This window comes from Plodia interpunctella, chromosome 13 (assembly GCF_027563975.2).
Source record: "Plodia interpunctella isolate USDA-ARS_2022_Savannah chromosome 13, ilPloInte3.2, whole genome shotgun sequence".
Lineage (NCBI taxonomy): Eukaryota > Metazoa > Arthropoda > Insecta > Lepidoptera > Pyralidae > Plodia > Plodia interpunctella.
In genome coordinates, this window is record NC_071306.1 from 597,590 (window position 1) to 617,861 (window position 20,272).

The 20,272-nt window shown below is 35.9% G+C and overlaps 2 protein-coding genes across 9 annotated transcripts in view; one reads left to right on the forward strand and one right to left on the reverse strand.

Moving 5' to 3' along the window:
- Positions 1-1,216: 1,216 nt before the first annotated feature.
- On the reverse strand, positions 1,217-15,627 carry LOC128674701 (coiled-coil domain-containing protein 74A-like). Of its 4 annotated transcripts, none has more exons than XM_053753525.2 (11): positions 15,232-15,627; positions 11,746-11,917; positions 11,014-11,105; positions 10,806-10,930; positions 10,254-10,422; positions 9,451-9,581; positions 8,217-8,314; positions 7,337-7,432; positions 6,141-6,263; positions 5,419-5,513; positions 1,217-1,459 (listed from the first exon to the last, which is right to left on the reverse strand). In XM_053753525.2, exons 1-10 carry the CDS (start codon positions 15,361-15,363, stop codon positions 5,446-5,448), a joined length of 1,206 nt encoding a protein of 401 aa, XP_053609500.1. In that variant the 5' UTR covers positions 15,364-15,627; the 3' UTR covers positions 1,217-1,459; positions 5,419-5,445. The 4 variants fall into 4 exon arrangements, with proteins under 4 accessions (XP_053609500.1, XP_053609498.1, XP_053609501.1 ...); XM_053753523.2 differs by having other exon boundaries at positions 10,182-10,422; XM_053753526.2 differs by lacking the exon at positions 15,232-15,627 and adding an exon at positions 13,042-13,575 and having other exon boundaries at positions 10,182-10,422.
- Positions 15,628-15,831: 204 nt separating this feature from the next.
- LOC128674698 (uncharacterized) overlaps positions 15,832-20,272 on the forward strand; it is a 57,866-nt gene continuing 53,425 nt past the window's right edge. For 2 of the 5 annotated variants that reach the window (XM_053753518.2, XM_053753513.2), the window contains exons 1-4: positions 15,832-16,086; positions 16,826-16,955; positions 17,694-17,806; positions 17,910-18,024. In XM_053753518.2, the coding sequence (XP_053609493.1) occupies positions 16,021-16,086; positions 16,826-16,955; positions 17,694-17,806; positions 17,910-18,024 (424 nt within the window). In that variant the 5' untranslated portion in view covers positions 15,832-16,020. The remainder of the gene's footprint in view (positions 16,087-16,825; positions 16,956-17,693; positions 17,807-17,909; positions 18,025-20,272) is intronic. The other 3 variants (XM_053753516.2, XM_053753517.2, XM_053753514.2) reach the window with 3 other exon arrangements.

Sequence of the window (20,272 nt, forward strand, 5' to 3'; positions counted from 1 at the left end):
ATTTGTGAGGATGTAGAGTAACAAAACATACATAGACACGTACCTACGTGGGTGAATTTCACGACTGTTTGAACGCGGCGTGTAGCGTTTCATTAGTGTCGCACATTTTTTAAAAATAAAGAATCTTTTTTTTTTAATTGAACATTTATAAAATGAATATTGTGCCAGTACTTTACTTATTTATAAAATAGTATAATTAAATTGGTTACTGTGTATGGTACAATTTAATAAACACTAATGACAGCCCGCGGCGGCGTTCAAATTACTCGTGAAATTCATCCATTGTAGGTATGCTTGTTACTCTTTCACGATGTTATGAAATTTGGTGCACGGGTAGAATATAATATGAATTAACACACTAGTAAAGTAATTCGTCGAAGCAAACGAGAAACCATCTCATATGTAATGTGTCCAACACTTGCACTCTGGCATCGTAATGTAATATTTCAACGCTGAAATATTACGGTACTAGTATTTTAATTCACTAATTACGTCACATTAACATCAAGTGTATTAAAAACGTGTGATCTATGGCGCTGCGTTTCGCGCGATAATATCGCGTCGTATGTACACATCCGACATTTGCATGCATTTATTTTGACGATCTATTTAAATTTACCAAATGCAATGTATTGATTTAATACCTTTACATCTCTTATATTCGATAAGTAGGTCCTTATAACCCCCAAATCGAGCTTGTAGGTGACCAATAAGCGCTCTAGGGTAATAATGTAGCTAGAAAAGCCACAGGGCGCCAAGTAATTAAAAAACACTTCACTCTTTCAAAGAGTTCGCGTACATCTAACCATCATACTGGCAATAGACATCATGCATTCAGCCCAATGACCAAAGAGGTCGCTTCGCTATTCAGCCTTGTCTTCGTATAATTCAGTCATCAATGTTAAATACGGCGAAGCTCAATTTCATTCTTGGAAAAAAGAGTAGGTACTTGGTACTTTTTAATGAAAAAAGGCGGGAATAGAAAACTTTTACTTTAAAATGTTTTATTGTTGTAATACCGGTTTTTTCTACTCAGCTCACAATCGAGATGTAAAGTAGAGTAGTTCGCTCGGGTGTAAACATCAATTGCACCCTCGAACTATACAGGTAACTAAATATCTCAGGCTGCAATTGATGCCTTAGAGCGCTTGGCTACTAATCAAGTATTATCGAGGGGTTTATACACCGACAATTAATGAGAATAAAACAAAGAAAATATGTCGCAATAAATATATTATCATATCAATAATTATCATAATATTTCATAATAATCGTAATAATATTTAGATTAATATGGATAAGGCTACAATTATATAATTTAATAGTTTTAAGTCACTCTCACAAGTCAAGGTCTATTCACACTAGACCCGGCTCGTCTGTCGCAACAATTAAATACTCGACTTGCGTATAACTGTAGGCGTTCTTTTGAATTGGTACATATACACTGCTCCTCTTGTATCTGAAAATGTTATTGGTGTCATACATACGAAGCAATGTAATGTGAGACTATTACATTGCTAACGATAAATTATCTTAAATGAGCAATGGAATGACTGTTTTTTCAAGATTGTTTAAAAAGATGTTATATTGTAAGTAGTAAATTTCTTTAAATTGACACGTGTGCTAAATATTTAAAGTTGAATCTTTATTTTTCAATTATTTATCTAGAACTAGTATAAATAGACCTTTAAGATAATAAATCTATTTTTTATGACAAAACAAAATTATTTGCGTTAGCTACTTTGATTGGTAGAATTAAAGACCTCAGCTGAAATACACGACACAACTATCACACGTAGTGTCTTAAGGTGTACTGTTTAAACACTACCTACAATATTTCTCAAACCAGGCCTATAATTTATAGATTTTTAATGACAGGCGGAGAAGCAATCACGACGTCTTAATCTCAAGAATACCTGGTCCGACGACCAAAATTGCAAACTTTCAAAAATCATTTTCAATGCGATTTTGTCTTGTCAAATTTATTCAACAGCAGCGACGCCCACATCTGGTCGGGATATATTTACCAAACTGTAATACTAATTTTCGACGTGTCATCACCCTCTAATGAGCACATTGCGTAACGTTGTCTAATCACGAAAATAATAATTATGTAATGTTATTTAAAGCGCCATTCCACTTATAAAATCTTTGTCCGATATTATTGCTCTTTCATTTCACATACCGTCACGAGAGAGATAGCAATTGTTAAAACTGGACAAAGAATTTGTTATGTGGAACGGCGCCCTGTTCTATTTATTACGTGTGACCGAAAATCCGCGGAGCGACGATTCCATAATGACATAGAGAAATTAAATCAATTTGGATAATATATTTTTTCAATGTGTGAAAGAGATATCGAGCGTTTCAGCTATTTAGTCGGCCAGTCCCACATTTTACATTTTCTTACTAAATTAAATTTTAAATAATCTAAAGAGTTGAGCATTCGATACCAAATGACCGATTTAAAAATTCCAGTTTTATAAATGCCCCTAAAACCATCACATGATCTATTAAAGAAATTAGTTTATTAGGATTCTTGCATACATGTTAATTTTTAAATTTAAAATAATTCTTTTCATGCACTGAGTTAAAAACTGGAAGATAGATAGTTAATATGAAAAAAAGACTCGAAGAAGAAAAGAAAAGGAGTTCTTATTAAAGAGACGATTCAAAGTGTTCTAAAAACTTTGAATTACAAGTAAAATTACAAATTTCGCTTTTGATGTCTGCAGTAATACTGACTGGTACGATACCTGCAGAAGTAGCTACATCAACGTAACTATAGTATATCGCAGAATCAAATAGAATGCCCAAAACACACAGGTTTTGATCCTAGTTCTGCACGGCTACAGACATGTCATCTTCCATGCGGGGATGATCCAGTAAAATCCAGTTTCATGAAGGTTCAGCCTATCCCATTCTATATCTCATGTGCAATCATGAAGTTATATAGACAATACCGGAGCCTGCACTGCTAAAAACTTTTATATATGTATATATATATATATAAATATTGAAAAAGTATAGAAGAGATAGCAATATATATATATATATATATATATATATATATATATATATATATATATATATATATATATATATATATATATATATATATATATATATATATATATATATATATATATATATATATATATATATATATATTGCTATCTCTTTCATATATAACGTAGCTATGCCTTTCAACGCGTATCAAATGAAAGAGCAATGTGAACCTTGCATCACAAAGTTCTAGGCAGTGACGCTCCAGTGAACCTATAGCTGTATGTAATAAACATATTGCTTGCTACCCATACATTTCCATACAAGAAATTGGCACTGCTTTTCTTTGTACTGTCCGTCTGCACTTGCCTTTGATATAGATGGACTGAAAACGTCACAAGCTAATGTCTTAAACCTTTTTTTTAAATCGCAAACGGTGTACGCTGTTATGATGTTAATTTAAAATGGGCTCTCAATAAAGAATCCGAAAGCTCAATTTAGCTTGATATCTAAGCTAGCATAATATCATGTAGGACATTGCAATTTCATGGGGGTCAGGCGATTTTATAGCAAGTTATTAAAATGCGTATATACATATTGTAGAGCGAGAAAAACGAACTCAGACCGACATACAAACATGTCAGGGCTATCGTACGTTTTCACTCGGCACAATACTCAAATAAAAAAGATGATTTCCTGTTTCTATCTCATGAAATTAGTGAGACAAATTGATTTCTTACAGAACATCTTATCTGAATCTCACAAATGAAGTCGGATCACATGGCGGGAGCGATCTGATCACGTAAATTCTTACAATAAATTAATTATGAAGAATTTGCCATGATTTTACAATCAGCCACCTGCATGTCTATTCTCGCTATACACTCTTAAATGCAAGGGTGTCGCCTAAAGAAATCATAAAGAATCTGTTAGTTTACGATACAAAATTAACGAATCTTGCTTTCAAATGCTACACAACGTTAGTGATTTAAAGCAAGCTGTTAAATGACGAACAGTCAACGATCATAACTCTAAACTTTGTCTACAAGTCTGGTCACAATACCAAAAGTATTTTATTGCAAAGAAGTTAAGGTTTAATATTAATTATCATAGCACACGCATTGTCGCATGGAAAACTTATATAGTTGAGGCAGTGTAATTATTTCAATAAAATTTTAAATCATTTGAAAGACTGAAGGCGTTTGTAATTAAAATTAATAACATTTCATCTGATAACAATATAATAACAATATATATAAAATGCAAAATGCATACTTCAGACTTATTCGACACACTAACAAAGCAAAATCCTAGTTATTGCTTCATCTCATCCCAACCTATATCAGCCATCATGTGAACATCGTTAGTTACGGTAGATTACACACTATCAAGAAAAATGCCTTAAATTGTTATCCTGTTATTCATAAAAATGATAAATATTAAAAAAAATACTTATGTTTTGTCACTAGCGCACTTTCCAATATTTGACATTGGTAGAACGAGACAAGACATACTTTAGGTACGCTTAATCTTTTTAAAATCTTTGGATTTTCCTTGTTATTCTATCAGAATATTGTTATCGATGTTATTATTATAACGATGTTTACAATCATAGCAATATCATGTTTATCCTCATTTTTCTTTTTATATTCCACGATTTTTGTTCATATTCATGACCATATAATTATATTCTCACATTTATCCATAAAATGTATGTTCGTTCTATGAATCCGAAAATGCTACTATTACTTACAAACAACAGCACACCAATTTACCCGAAATTGAATTCTATGTCAACGGAATAATTGCTAAAATCCTATGAATTTGGGCAGTTTGATATGCTGTTACAGTGTTAGTATCACCAAGTTCCACTCCATCAAACTTTCAATATGACCGCAGAGGATATAAATGTATAGAGACTTAGCTTTATAAAGCAGCAACGGAAGGTTTTGCAAGCAAGACGATGATGAATTTGTAAGAAAAGTTGACGAAGATGATTTTGTAAGAAAAGTTGTTAATCAATCTAATAAAATATGGGAGGTTTATTTAAAAATAGACCTTCTTTTTAATTTTTAAACTCCGTATTTTCTTTTTAAGTCCTGTAAAAGCTTGTTAAGTGGAAACATTTTGGCATTATCTTAAGTTAGAAGATTGGTTGTGACAGTCTGCGTTAAAATATATGGCGCTTTGTTCTCTGTGACACAAAAAGTTATTTAGATATCGATATTAAATTAGATGATCATTAAGCAAAGAGATGCGTATGGCTAGAGGTGTAAGTGTAATTTTACACTATCACGATTATATAATTTAGCAAAGCAAAATCATGTCGTTTCAAAACAATTTTCAGGTACATAGCTGAAATAGTATAAAGCTTGGTCTCTGCACTAAACTCCTCTGTTATATTCGCCTTACATTTCTCCTTTGTACAGTGGTAGGGAATTATGTGTGGTCTGGCGCGTGCTTGCGGTGGTGGTGCTTGCGCGGGCGCCGCGCCTCCGACGTCGAGGCTGCAACAAGCAGGAAGCTCATGACGCAATGGTCGAAATTCATCAACGCAAAACATAAGAAAAGTTCGGGACACAGATGAAAGAGATAGCAATATACATGATGACTCTTGTCTACATGCTCAGTGAACTGCTGCTTTTTGTTTGGTAGTGTGGTGTATGCCTATATTCTCTTCCCCTCCACTACTGTGATATAAGTCATAGCGCTGCGAGCAAGCGCTCAGTTGTTTACGAGATGGCGAGACGCACAGACGTTGGAGCATCAGTCATGTGGCTGTAATGTACAATTACGTGCGAGGACGGGGCGCGTAATCTCGCAAGTATACCACATTGTTAATTTAATGTTATTTTTAAAAACTTTAGATATGAGGACCAGGTGAAAATGATTTTATCACTGGTTAATAGTATACATTGGACATTGTATTATTTTGGAGTAAATATTCATTATTATTTCTAGTACACCACAGGTAGTAATACTAGTATGGTACAAAATCGCATATAAATCATATTTTATTATTAGTATATATGAAAAAGTAGGTTAATTACATAAACCATTAGTTTCCACAACCAAAAGCACATATTTAGTCCCAGTACATGCACCAACAGCCGCTAAATTATAGTAATTCTCACCCTTCTCGTGTGGTATCATTTTAGTGACCACAACTCTCAACTCTGGATATATGGGCATACGGTCTATTTTACGTCTATCCGGCAATTTAGGTTCGTTCGTGCATGTTGTTGTTATTCGGGTTACTGAAAATAATCAAAAATAATCGGAAACAAAAAATAAAGATAAAAATTAAATCTGAAAATTACAAAACAAAAACATACAAATAAAAAAAAAACGAGAAAATAGCAACAAATTGAAACAATAATGGTTGAATTTCACGAGCGTTTTGAACGCCGCCGCGGGCTGTCATCAGTGTTTATTAAATTGTACCATACACAGTAATCAATTTCATTATCTTATTTTATAAATAAGTAAAGTACTGGTACAATGTTAATTTTATAAATGTTTAATTTAAAAAAAAAAGATTCTTTAATCAAAAAAAAGTGTCGGACACTAATGAAACGCTACAAGTCGCGTTCTAATAACCTTATTTATCTTTTCCTAACCTAAATCTTATGTTTCACCCTTTCCCAAACCATTTCCAAAGAATGGGTTCCTAAACAGTGTCAGGAATTCAGGACGCTCACTGTAACCTAGATTCAGATATATTTCATTAATCTGCGTTAGCTGTAAACATGCGAAGTGCCAATATATTATTTGCACGCGATGATCGTCTACCCCTTAATGCCGACAATACCTACGACGCGAAACCGGTCGCCAAACTTTGGCTGATTACGGCATAAATTGCGTAAAGAAAAGCTCTAATACAAATTACGCAATGTTTGTGCATTCGTGTCGTCATCAGTGTTCATAGTTCATATTTATACTTTATATATATATATTCCATGTAATTTATCTTTATTCCTTTTTTTACATTTTTTCCTAAGTCAGTATATGTTTAATCCTATTGTTTGCTGTTGTGTGTTTCTGTTTCCGTACATATTAACTTGTTTATTTTGCCACCATACCTACTTTTGTACTTGGTTCCAGCTGAAAATCAGCGCCTTGGCTCGATACCATGGCACCATGCTGAGCTGGTCGCCATTTCGGCTTACATATTGTATTCGATCTATATTCGTTACTCTTTTGTATGTTTGGATTTTATGTGTTTGCCGAATAAATGATTTCTTTCTTTCTTTCTTTATATGTATACGCGGACAAAGTCCTAGGGGGCAAAGTAATAGTTGTAGAGCGCATATAGTGAAACTATACATACATGTGGGTTCCTCAGGCGACTTCATGATGGCCGCTTCTCCGTTGGGCTGCGGTTTCTTCTTGTGTTCGTATCCGTTCGCTCGAGGTCGCGTATGATCTGCAAAACGTAGGCACGATAGGTACATTATATAGTAAATCTACGATATTTGATCGTATTTAGGTCTGTCTGATACCGTATGTGTGTGAAGGCTAGAGATTTTCCCCCACTGGCGGGAAGGTGGTTAAGTCGTGGAAAAGTACCACTTCATATCCTCTCAAGGATGTCGTACAAGGCGATTAAAGCACACATAGCTATTTACATTAGCATTCTCAAGGCGAATTGACGTCAAGCAGGCAGGTTGTTAAATCACGGATTCAACTTGGAACGCAAGTTTGATGCTGGCTTTACACTATCAGCTAACAATTCACGAAAAACTTTGGCGTTTCGGTATATATTATGGGGTTTTCATAATTAAGATCACCCGTACAAATTACACAATTTTTCTAAATTCGTACGATTGTTCTTCGTTAAATATCCAGCTAAATTCGTATGATTCTTCTTCATCTCATTATCATCATCATATCGAGTATGTTATTGCTAACACTAGTGACAGATTTTATTTTATTTAAGTCGCCCCTTTAGGCGACTAGTCGTAAAGGTCGTAAAAATCATGTCAGATGCCAGCCTTTATATCTAGTGGCAGGTAATCGCATACACACTAGGGAACTAAATTGTCAACCAGTGTGCAGGTTTCCTCACGATGTTTTCCTTCACCTGAAGCAAGTGGTGGTCGATGATATGTACTATCATTATCAATGTCAGTAGATGACAGTTTTCGTAATAGTCACGTCAGATGCTACACGGAGTTACAGCCGACAATGTAACCAGGAACAGTACTTACTGTTAGCATACACGGTGGAGCGATGGATCTGCTGGCCATTGAGTTCCGGCAGCGTGAGCGGGCGCCGGCTGCCCAGGCGGCCCACTATCGTGTAGTCTCTGAAATCGTGGAAACATTTATGGGTGAATTTCACGTCGTGTTTGTCACTGTCATTAGTGTTTATTGAATTGTCCCATACACGGTAATTTCATTGTCCCATTTTATAAATAAGTAAAGTACCTATACAATATTAATTTTATGTTTATTTAAAAAAAATATTCCTTATTTTTAAAAAATGTCGGACACTAATGAAACACTACACGCCGCGTTCAAACGCTCGTGATATTCACCCTTATACGTAAATTTCGAATATCTAATTATAAATACAATCTATCTATAAATAGCAGAAATCGAGGAGTTGTCTTGGTCTTTGTAGGATGCTATCCTGTGTCGTGTTGACTGGCAACACTGGGCGTTTATCAACCAATCTTGTCCATTCCAAGTATTTGGCATCACAAAAGCAAGAAATGAGTTTGTTAAAATCTTTTTCTGATCTTTAAAGACTAGACTGTGTATTATATATACCTTAATAACATTTGCCAAAATAACTCCTCGTCGACTGCCATAAGCGTTTTATTTTCAAAAGAATAACGCAGTTTTTAATTTCAAACTTAAAAAAAAAAACTAAACGATGATCTGCTTCCGGTTTCGTATGTGAATGTTGGTAACCGATGCCGGTAACATCTGTAGGACCAACTATGGTGCATGATGGAAATCTGTGGTGCACACTTTTCATAAAATCAATAGTTTAGTCAACTGTGACTATATTGTGTAATGGAACACTATAATACTTTCTAATAAAAATGTTTATCTAGTGTAGCATAATTTGGCGAGAATTTTGTTTGTCTAAATAAAAAATATGCTATGAAACCGACCATCATGGTGGCGCTTGTGTGCGATCAGGTAGGACCTAAAGCGAAACACACAAATAAATAAATAAGGACAAATCACACAGATTGAGCTAGCCCCAAAGTAAGTTCGAGACATATGTTATGGGATACTAACTCAACGTTACTATATTTTATAACAAATACATATATAGGATAAATATCCAAGACCCAGGCCAATCAAAAAAAGATCATTTTCCATCATGACATGAATAAAACAACTAAATTTTAAAAAGGCTGTTGACTAAAGCAATATAGCTGTTGGTGTTTCTCGTTTTGCGTGTGTTGTTTTTTTAAACAATACTTACTCTCTAAGTGGCTCTCTCCAAAAATCCGGCGTGTGTACCGGCGGGAAGTGATAGTTGTTCTGATAGCCGTACGCGCCGTCCATGCCCGACGCGCGCAGGCTCGCGTGCAGCGAGTTCTTCATACACTGCAACTAACGTACGACACGGTAATTTGAGCTGGGTTTTTATTGCGATTATCACTAGCACTAAGAGATATACGATGCTTTACACGACAATGTGTGTAGTCTAATTTAACAGGTAGGTTTCTAGTTTTATATTGTTAGAAAATGGTAAATGTCAAATTCTAATAGGATACAAATCTTGAAGGATTTTCTAATCAAACAAGAGCTTAGGTATTTATATATGGTTATTTATATATACATCTATCAGAAATTACTGATCTAATAGGAATGTAGAAGATTTATTACAGGATTAGGGATTCTATATAATACTGATCAATTATTATGATCGGAATAGGTACCTATGGTTAGTTGAGGTGTAACCAACAGGTTGCATAGTTTAATCGCGCTAGTGCTTATGTGCAACAATTTCCAGTTATAGACACAGCTGCACACAGCGCATTATGTCTAAGCATTCAAATGCATTACGATCTAAACCTATGTTAGTAATATTATACCCCAAACCTAAAATTACAAGCCAATAAATACTCGAATCGTGCAAAACATTCACTAAAACCGGGTGCGATGGTGTGCGCGGCCGCGTCTATACCTGTAACGTGTTGCGTGACATACGTGAGCGTGTCGCGCGGCCGCGCCGTCAAACAAGAGGTTAGTGACCGCGCCCCCCGCCGCGGCCGCGAGTACCTCTCTCCGCTGGCGCTCCGCGTCGCCGCGCAGGCGCCGCACCAGCCGCTCCGCCTCCGCCAGCCGCGCGCGCAGCTCGCCGCGGCTCTCCTCCGCCTCCGACGGGCGTTCCGGCTGCGGCTCCGACTGGCAGCTGCTGCATTTCTTCAGATCCAGTTCCCGTAGTTTTCTGAAAATCGGTAATTCTATTTGAATACAATCATGATAAACTTACAACACGATCAATTATTTATTTATTATTTAATATATTTAAATGACATATGCAATAGTCCCACATTGGGAGGACCGATTACCCCTCTGGTGATGGTCAGCCAGAAAATAATAGGTAATAATAAAAAAACCTTTCAAAGGAAACTACGTTTTGGATATTTAATCGATATCTCAAGAAGAAAAAAACGCAGATTTTTTTGCATCTTTGTCATTTTTGTACACCCAAACACAATATGCGAGTCGAGTGAAAAAAAATCTATGCAGCGCTTATTTTCATTATTGTGGCTTCACTAAATACAATTTTCAGAACTAGGGACCAGACAGCAGAAACATGCAACATACTCAGCCTGAGCGTCGACCAATGTTTGAAGCTGCAGCGCCCGCGCTTCGGCTGCTCGCGCCTCGCCCCGAGCTGCAGCCGCCTCGCGCTCTAAGCGGCTCACTTCACGTTTCAGGTTAGCCTCTTTCTAATGAACGAAACAATATCATTAGTGTTCAAGTTTTCTTGCACAATTCATATTAGTTCAATTACAAATACTAAAATATTTACCTCACTACTGTCACCTCTGTCTTCTGATACAGGCGTAGTTGTAGCCACCTTAGGAGAACCTTCCTTATTGAATATCAATTGAAATTGCAGGTCTGAAAAAGAAAACACCAATTTCGATTAGAAGTGTCCCTTTGGTATTTTTAGAAGATGCAAATGGCTGTTTGGTGACAATGTAACAAGTTAAGTTTCTGCGCTGGCTTTACATCTCTTTTCCACAGTGCACTACAGTCTCATTCGTTCTTCCATTTCGAATTCGTAGAACTTGCAATATACGATACCGACAACACTGTAATTTTAGCTCCCGTGGCGGGCAGCGACTATCCTGAACGGGTATCTGATGATGCATTTCTATTTCCATAATACGCGCAGTTCTGGTGTTTCTTAATCTTTACTTTGGCACGTTACTGTTTTGATATCATAAATCATGTAATACCTTACGATTTGGAACAGTTTTGTTCAGAAATATAATTGTTATATCAACGCAACTACATCGATGAATGCAATTTTGCTTAGATGCTATTTAAATGTCGTAAAAATCGAAACTACACTCAGTATTATAAAACAATATATGCTTTTTGTTCCATATGGAATTCCATGAAAAGTTATCTGTTTTTGTGTAGAACACTAAACATTTTCTGGATCTTGGGATGAGTTTTAACAATGCGTGACGAAACCCCAATCTCCTCAAAGGCTCGTTATCTGAGAATTCATTATAGTTGTTTAGTAATTCACCTCTGTTCCTCTCTCTCAACGCTTCGATTTCAGCGTGAAGGCCGCTCAGCATGAGACGATGCTGTTCCTGCAGAAATCGCACGCTATGCTCCAAATGTGCAACCCTGGCTGCGGCATCCGCACTGTTTATAATGAATCCACTACCGTTTGGCTCTGGTGGTGACTTCTTTACCTGAAATTGATATAATCGTTTTGACTGTACGTTTTACAGTATAGGAAATAATTCCTAAGTAGGGTTAAATTACATAGGTTACTAGCTTTTGCCCGCAACTTCGTATGCGAATGAAAATTCACGTGGGAATTTCAGGAAAACCCTTCTTAGTGCTCCCTTACAATGTCCTAGGAACCTATATACACACCAAATTTCCGCTGTAGTTTCGGCTGTGCGTTGTCTGTCAGTCAGTCAGTCACTCAGTAATGCAAGATATATATATACATAATCTTTCTTATTTTTCTTACTTGGTTCACAAACTAATATTTTTTCTTTTATTTTGTCTTGTTTTTTATTAGAAGCTAGTTTATTTTTAGAAGCGGTTAATAGACTTGCGTTGCTAACACTTTTATTTTACTTGAATAACGATTATGTCCTGCTTTGTAACATGATTGCTTGGACCTTGTGCAGATTCCGTGGCACGTGGAGACAGTGAGCTCATATGTTCAGCCGTATGAATAATGCCGCTATTGTTCGAATACATTACATTCTGGACATCGTTGGATGATTTTATTTGTGAAGCATACATTTTTAATGACGAGTTTAAGATAACGCCGATTCACGTTTTCTCCGATTTCATTTTAAAAACAAATAAAAGTATAAAGTGATAAAATAACGCAACCAAAATCTAGAAACAAATACCTATGTACAATTTTTTTTCCCATGTGAGAATTGGTTCGTATTTTATTTTAATAATTCACTTCGTTATTAATTAAATAGGTGCAAACATACTCAATTAGGTTACAGTCTGTTTCAACGCTCGATTCGTAGAATTAACTTTACAATTTCATAATGATAAAGCACTGAAAGCCTTTGTATTTTTAATGACAGTGGGAAAACCCTATACGTACAACCTATTTATTGACTTCTGACAGTGTCGTTGACCTTACTATTATCCTTTGTCTGGTAGATAGTTCAACCAGTTCAATTCCTTTCAACAAAGGAACAAACTATATAGACAGGTATATGTTATATATTATCCTTGCCAGAATCAATTTAACTATGTAACTACCAAGTAGGTATATATCAGTAGTAACTATATACTTTGTACATTGACAAAATGATATATAATCTACATCACTTACTTGCAATTTGGCAAAAGGAGCAGCCGGCACAAGCACTTTTGATGCCATCGCTTCAGTAATTTTGTAATCACTTATCAGAGCGATGGCCGTTTAATCCCCGGTGAGGTAATTAGCACAATCTCCTTTGTTGTGATCTGCCTCGGAGCACGCTCGCGTTTGCAATGGTAAAGATCCAACATTTGTGCACGGCAAAATATACGACCTTGCCCACTACACGTAATAATTAAAAATAAGATTCGCGGCTCAACACATAACAAACAAGTATTGCTTTTACTATTACTATGAGTGAGGTAGAACGTTTTGCCTAAACTTAAGGTCGATGACCGTTTCGACCTTGAACTAGTGAACTATGTTTGTAACCGGTTAAATTGACTTTAGATGAAAGCACTGAATTTCAGGATTTTATGTTGTTTCCACGATTTTTCTTTAGATATTTTGTCGTGTTACGGACGGTAAGCGAGGGCTGCGGATGCCCGGGGCAGGTGCAGGCTGGGGGAGGGGAGGGTGCAGTATCTATCGATCGCGCCGCCGCACTCAGGTCCCTTCCTACCGTCACGGAGGAGTAGAATAATACGGAGACCAAGCTATTGGAGTAGTTACTTAGCATCAAAATATAAATATTAAAATGAAGGGAAATTTTTCACTGATTTTCTTTCACTGCGATGCTATTTTTCCTAACAAAATCGGTGATGAATATTAAACAAACTTAAACGGCAATGACATAACTTTATGAGCCCTGTAGTATAGTATTATCAAAATCAAATCATTTATTCAGAAATTAGGCCTTCACAGGCACTTTTTCACGTCATATTATTAAATTAAATGATGTTTACCAAAGCTACAAACTACTAGCATTTCGGAACGACCACTGCTGAGAAGAAATGCCGAAAGAAACTCATTCAGTGTTGGTCCCTATTATTCCAGAAGGGGGCTTACCATTTTTTAAATATATATTTATGTATAATTTTTTATCAGTAATATAACAATGTAAGTACACAAGAAAGTACATGGTCAAAAGGTATACTGAAACATATTATGATCACAATCATAATATGTTTCAGTGTACCTTTTCAAGTGCTGATGAAAGGGAAAAAAAAATATTACTATACTATTAATGGAATTTGACGAATATACAATATTTAGCACTGAACGTGAGCTACGCATAGAATTCACTACGCTGTTATAGAGGTATCTATAAATAAGATGACACAACAGCATGACAGCATTGGCTTCACATTTGGTCTTCGCTGTGTTACCGCTGACTCACGGCTTCGTCTGTCACTCAGCTGTGGCCCGATGCCAACTCCACTGATAGCTTTACGGGCATATCATTGAGCATTCACATAATGGCTATATTTCGCCGGGCGGAAATTTCATCACTACATGCAATTCCTTGTTATAAAAATATAGGTCAGTTCTGTGATGAAACTTTGTTTCGTCAATAAAATGGTCCAAGTTAGCAATTAATTTATATTTTTTTTCATTGATCGTATGTTAAATTACTTAATAAATTACGTGCAATAAACCCACTTTTGATATATAAAACCGTTTATTTAAATGTTGTAGTGAAAGTCACGTGGGTTTGATTACATTGTATGTTACTTACTAAGTATGTATATATTATAATATTTCTGCAAGTGAAAGTGTTCTCTGACTTTCAAAATTATGCTATATAAAATATTACTTACATAGCATCTCATAACGATGATGACGTAAAATCATTATTGTGTTATTATTAGTGGATGCCTGATGCCATTTCATAAGTTGAAATAAAAGTTGTTATGCAGCGGTAAGTACCTACATGCACCAACTGAAAATTATTATTTATGGACACTCAAGTTACTATGTAAAAATTTAGTTAAAAAGTTAATTAGTTTGTGCCTCTATACCCTCTGGAACGATCAACGCTCATCGTCTATTTTCCTCATCAGTCGCAATTGTCCACACGATCTACTTTCGTGGTCGGCTTATCGGTTTCCCAATCGATCTAGATCCCGAAATACAGTGTGACCAATACCTATGACTGAATTATAATATATATTATTGCCAAACACCAAACTATTAACAAAATACTGTAGTCCCTCCAGCAACATATGTAGATTACTTACGTAGCTACATTTTAAGCTAACTATCGCCTCTAGTTTTACACCAATATCTTTAAAAATATTAATTATTCCATAAACGTCCTACCTCTTCATTTTCTTCCTCAATGCTGTTGGAAATAGTCAAAATTGCCGTTTTGCTCCACTGTGGGAAATGCCTGGGTAAAGAAGGCATTCGTGACGCTCCCATGCCGGACATCGGCCTTGCACTGAATAACATAGTGCACTTTCAACACGAAGATCCGATACTGATTAATATAATACAGATAGTAACAGTGCAATTCACTTTACATTACAACGTGACTCTTAAAGCTCGCACCTGTCACGAGCGTACGATGTTTAATTGGTATATTTGACGAGACATACATACTATTTATTTGACATATTTCGGTTTTATTTTATTGCTAAATTAAATTGGTCATAAATAATTCAGTATGTTTATTAGGTAAGTAATATTTCGATGAGATTACAATTTTTGTTGTGATAGTGTTAGCGTCCCGCGTTGCCTAGCAACGACCAACGCAACATTCTATGCCTACAGGAAATTATCTGTATATTTTCACAACAGTGTATCATTTTTACTAATTTCTTTTGGAACATCATTGAAATTTTTTCTGTGATTAATAATATATAATGTAATTTTAATCAGTGTCCGTTTCATTTGATTACTGTAAAACTTTATGAACAGTACGTTAGTTGGTGACGTCAAAAATAAAAAGCAAAACAAGAGAGAAATGTCAAATTCGAATTTTGATTGATTTGATCGCTTTGCTATTTGTTTACATCTTAAGTTTTTGTTGTATCATCTAAATAATATTAAAGATCATTTTTAATGCGGACCGAGTTCTTCTTCAAGTGAAATTTTACGTGCTCTGCAATGGAAACGTGTGTGCGCGGGTTTTCTTTTATGCCACAAGAGAATGTCTCCATGGAAAGTCTGCAGGTGTGTTTGTTTTATAAAATTGCATTGTTTTGTTTCATTGATTGATGCTCATATTTTCATAGGTCGTTTTTTGTAATTTGTAACCACTTATAAATTAGGTACACGGCCAATTTGTTGTGGAATTTGTAACCACCATTGCTAAACCATAAACTTTAGTTGTGTAACTTTGCTATTAAAATAAATTATAGGTTAAAATTTCGCCGGTATCGATGGCAGTTATCTAGGGAACATAATTGTTATTTGTGACTATATTCCGTGGGGATAAGCAGATCTATTGATCCCTACTTTAATAGGTAGAGGTATTCAATTTTGATCTCGCGTTTCGACAGAAGTTCCACAGTTCACAGTTGCGGCGCTACAATCGCTGAAAACAAGATGGCCGATTTGTATAGGTAGTATGATTGTTTCATTTTACATAGCGTTGCCGAACCTCGGTGCCGAACTATCAATAGTTTCAATCAAAAATGATAGCTATTTTGGAGCAATAAGATTGGTAAAGGCTATCGACCAAGGAAACAATATTATCGATACTATCAATTATTGTACCAAAACCGGCTATCGATAGTATGCAAACACTCCAAAACTATCGATACTATCTGTAGTCTATCAAAACGCGATTAATAGTTGATCGTCGAGCGACAACAGAGTAGAAACATATTGCATTTCATGTCGGTCGATTGATTGTATTTTCTTTTATCAACCATCTACCTTTTGTAATACTTTTGATTTTACCTTCCAGTACATAGAAGGAGAAGAGCTGACACGAAAATGGCGCGCGAGTCGTCGAGAGCGGCTGAAGCAGCGGGAACAGAGGATTTGGGAGGAGTTTGTGGAAAAGGAGAATGATGTACTGGCCACATTGTGCAAAGGTAAGAATTTGTGGATGGTATGGAGGGCCTTTGCCCAACAGTGGGTCTATGGGTTAAAAAAAAAAGCAATTATCAACTGTATTACCTTATTTCACATTCATGTCTTTGTCTTTTGACTATGTACATTATGTACTTTTATATATTATTAGAAAAAAAAAAAAACATTGTAAGAAACAATAATGGTAAGCCGATCTGGCATGATAGGGACCAACACTGTTCAAATGAGTTTCTTTCGGCATTTCTTCTCAGCAGTGGTCGTTCCGAAATGCCAGTAGTTTGTAGCTTGTGAGAAATAACTATAAATATAAAGATTGACGAGAAAAAGTGCCTGTGAAGGTCTAATTTCTGAATAAATTATTTGAATTTGTCTAGTTTTACACAGGGGCGGCGTCACTGAGCGTCCAAACGGGGGGTAGTTGAGGTGTTGTTTTGTATGAACTTCATTGTACAGAAAAGAATTACGTAAATTCTTAATAACACTGGACACATGTACAAAATGTGGGCTATTTTTAAAGAATATATTTTTCTTATATAGTCATATTCCTCATGATTAAAGGCAAAGCCTTTATGTGGAGTGTAACTCACACAACGATCATTCATAATCAATGTTAACGGATTGGTTTGCCGTTGTCTTCTCCATTTCATACTCCAACCTGATGTCATCAATTGGAGTGAAAGTTTCTTCACGACCTCATTCTCATTCACCGGAATATCTTACAGTTGTTGATTGTGTTACAGATGACCCGTACCAGTTTCTGGAGCAGCTGCCCGAGGAGTGCCTCAAGGAAATGATGGCGGAGCAGCTCAAGAAAATGCAAGAGGAAATTGTTGAGGAAGAGGTGAAAATTGTGGTGGGATATTTTTTACATACATCTCAGTTCTTAGTACCCTTGGACTTGGATTCACGAGCCTTCAATGGGCCGCCCATTAAACTAAATATGGAATTATGTGCAGCAGGAAAATGAGACGGGCCGCGGCGACTCCGCGCCGCACGTGGTCACGTTCGCGGAGGACGTGGAGCGCGAGGAGATGTTCACAATATTTGACGACAAAGAGGAAGACAAATCGGGTTGGTACACACTTATACACACACTTTAGGCCTCAACGTAGATCTATCGGGGCTTACGTCCCTTTTCATTCCAAATACTCGGACGCGAATCCAGCTAGGTAGGTAGATGGGTTTCCACTGGACTGTTTGGGACTGAACAATAAATGTCCCATAGATTTTTCCCCTTCTATTTTATTTTATTTTATTTTTATTTTATTTATTAAGATACACATAACAAATTGTCACCAAAAAGATACAATGTATACTAAACTAAATATTATAACTAGGCAACAACTCAACACATGCGTATACAACAAGTTTGAATATAAAAACAATATAACTTAGAGAGCTAAAAAAAAAGCTATGTATCCGAACAAAATCTATGTATGTAACAAAGCAAAGCAATTTAATAATAGCTGCCAAACAAGTTAAAACAAGGGAGTAATACATAAAAATACAATAATTTCAAAGTAGGTATTAATGGAAAGGATCTTGACTAAAAATATAACAATCTAAAAATTAAGTATGTGACGTATTTTGTTTTTGAAGGAGAACAAAGTGACTCCAAAAATGTCAACGGATTTGTGGTTGAGCAACAGATCGTTATAAGCTCTGCACATTCGAACCACGGGATTGTAATAAGAGGTGTTATTCTTATACACTTCGAGAACGAACAGCTTATGCGTGGGATTACGTGGCCGATATCTAGTGTTAAAGCTAATGAGGGATAATAATGAGGGAGCGTCAACAAGAGCATTAACTATTTTATATAAGCATACTAAATCACTATAGCTACGACGAGTTCCCAAAGAGGAAATGTTAAAGTATTTAAGTCTATCTGTATATGAAGTCAACTTACGGTGGTTGCCAGTTCTAAATGAAATAATTTTTAAACATCTATTTTGAACTTGTTCAATGCGATCTATGTGAATCTTATAATATGGAGACCAAACAACTGAATTATATTCAAGAATACTTCTTATTAGGGCAAAATATAGATATTTGAAACCACGAACATTTTTGAAATCCTTGGTGCCTCTAGAAATAAATCCCAACAATCTGTTGCTTTTTGCAATAATATAATCATAGTGATTTCGAAATGAGAGCTCACTATCAAAGATCACTCCAAGGTCCCTGATTGTTTCAGTACGTTCAAGTTTGTGGTTACCTATCTTATAATCAAATAAAAACTTCTTTCGTTTACGAGTAAAAGATATGACGAGACATTTTTTCTCATTCAGAAACATTCCATTTTCCTTACACCATTTAGCCACAACATTAAGGTTGTACTGAAGTAGCATAGCTTCATTACAGTTAGACACCGTTTGGAAAATTTTTAAGTCATCAGCATATAGAAGTGCGGGGCAAGTTAACATTTCAGCAAGGTCATTTATAAATATATTAAATAATAAAGGACCTAAATGGGATCCCTGAGGAACGCCAGAAGGTACTTTAATTGGAGAAGAAAGATAACCAGCGATTGCTACAAGCTGACTTCTATTAGCAAGATATGACTGTACCCAGCGCAACAGATTGCCATGAACTCCAAACCGTTCCAGTTTACGACACAGAAGAGCGTGGCTCACCTTGTCGAACGCTTTCGAGAAATCCGTATACAAACTGTCAACCTGCAATGTCTTAGCAAAAGCCTTACACAAATAATTTTTATACTCTAGCAGATTACTAGTTGTTGATTTATTTGCCATAAACCCATGCTGTTTGGTGGATAACAATGGTTTAATATGGTGGAATATTACGTCATAAATAAGACTTTCAAATATTTTGGCAAAACAAGACAGTATACATATAGGCCTGTAGTTCTCACAAAGTGATCGGTCACCTGATTTGTGTACTGGAGTCACATAGGCAGTTTTCCAGTAAGATGGGAAAATACCTGATTGCAATGACATATTATAAATAATTAAAAGAGGAATAGTCAGTTCTATACTACAAGCTTTAATGAAAGAAGATGGAATAGCGTCGGGTCCAGAACCCTTATTTGAGTCCAATTTATTAATTTTTGCCAAAATATCTTCAGCTGAAACCTGAGATACATTAACAGACTCACCATATTGGACATGTTCATTAGGACCATCGGCAAGCCCAGCAGGCGAGTCCACGTAAACAGAGCCAAAATATTGCGCGAAGAGATCACAAGTTTCGGTGTTGTTAGACGATGACACATTACCCAGTTTCACTGATTCAGGGATAGAGTTAAGCTTTCTTTTACTATTGATAAACCGCCAAAAAGTTTTGACATTACCTTTAA

Excerpts from the sequence above, each read along its gene's own strand:
- LOC128674701 (XM_053753523.2), bottom strand. The coding sequence starts at position 15,363 with ATGTTATTCAGTGCAAGGCCGATGTCCGGCATGGGAGCGTCACGAATG. Across the intron at positions 11,106-11,745 it reads GTTGAGAGAGAGGAACAGAG|ACCTGCAATTTCAATTGATA; the intron begins GTGAATTACTAA and ends TTTCTTTTTCAG. Across the intron at positions 10,931-11,013 it reads ACAGAGGTGACAGTAGTGAG|AAAGAGGCTAACCTGAAACG; the intron begins GTAAATATTTTA and ends TTCGTTCATTAG.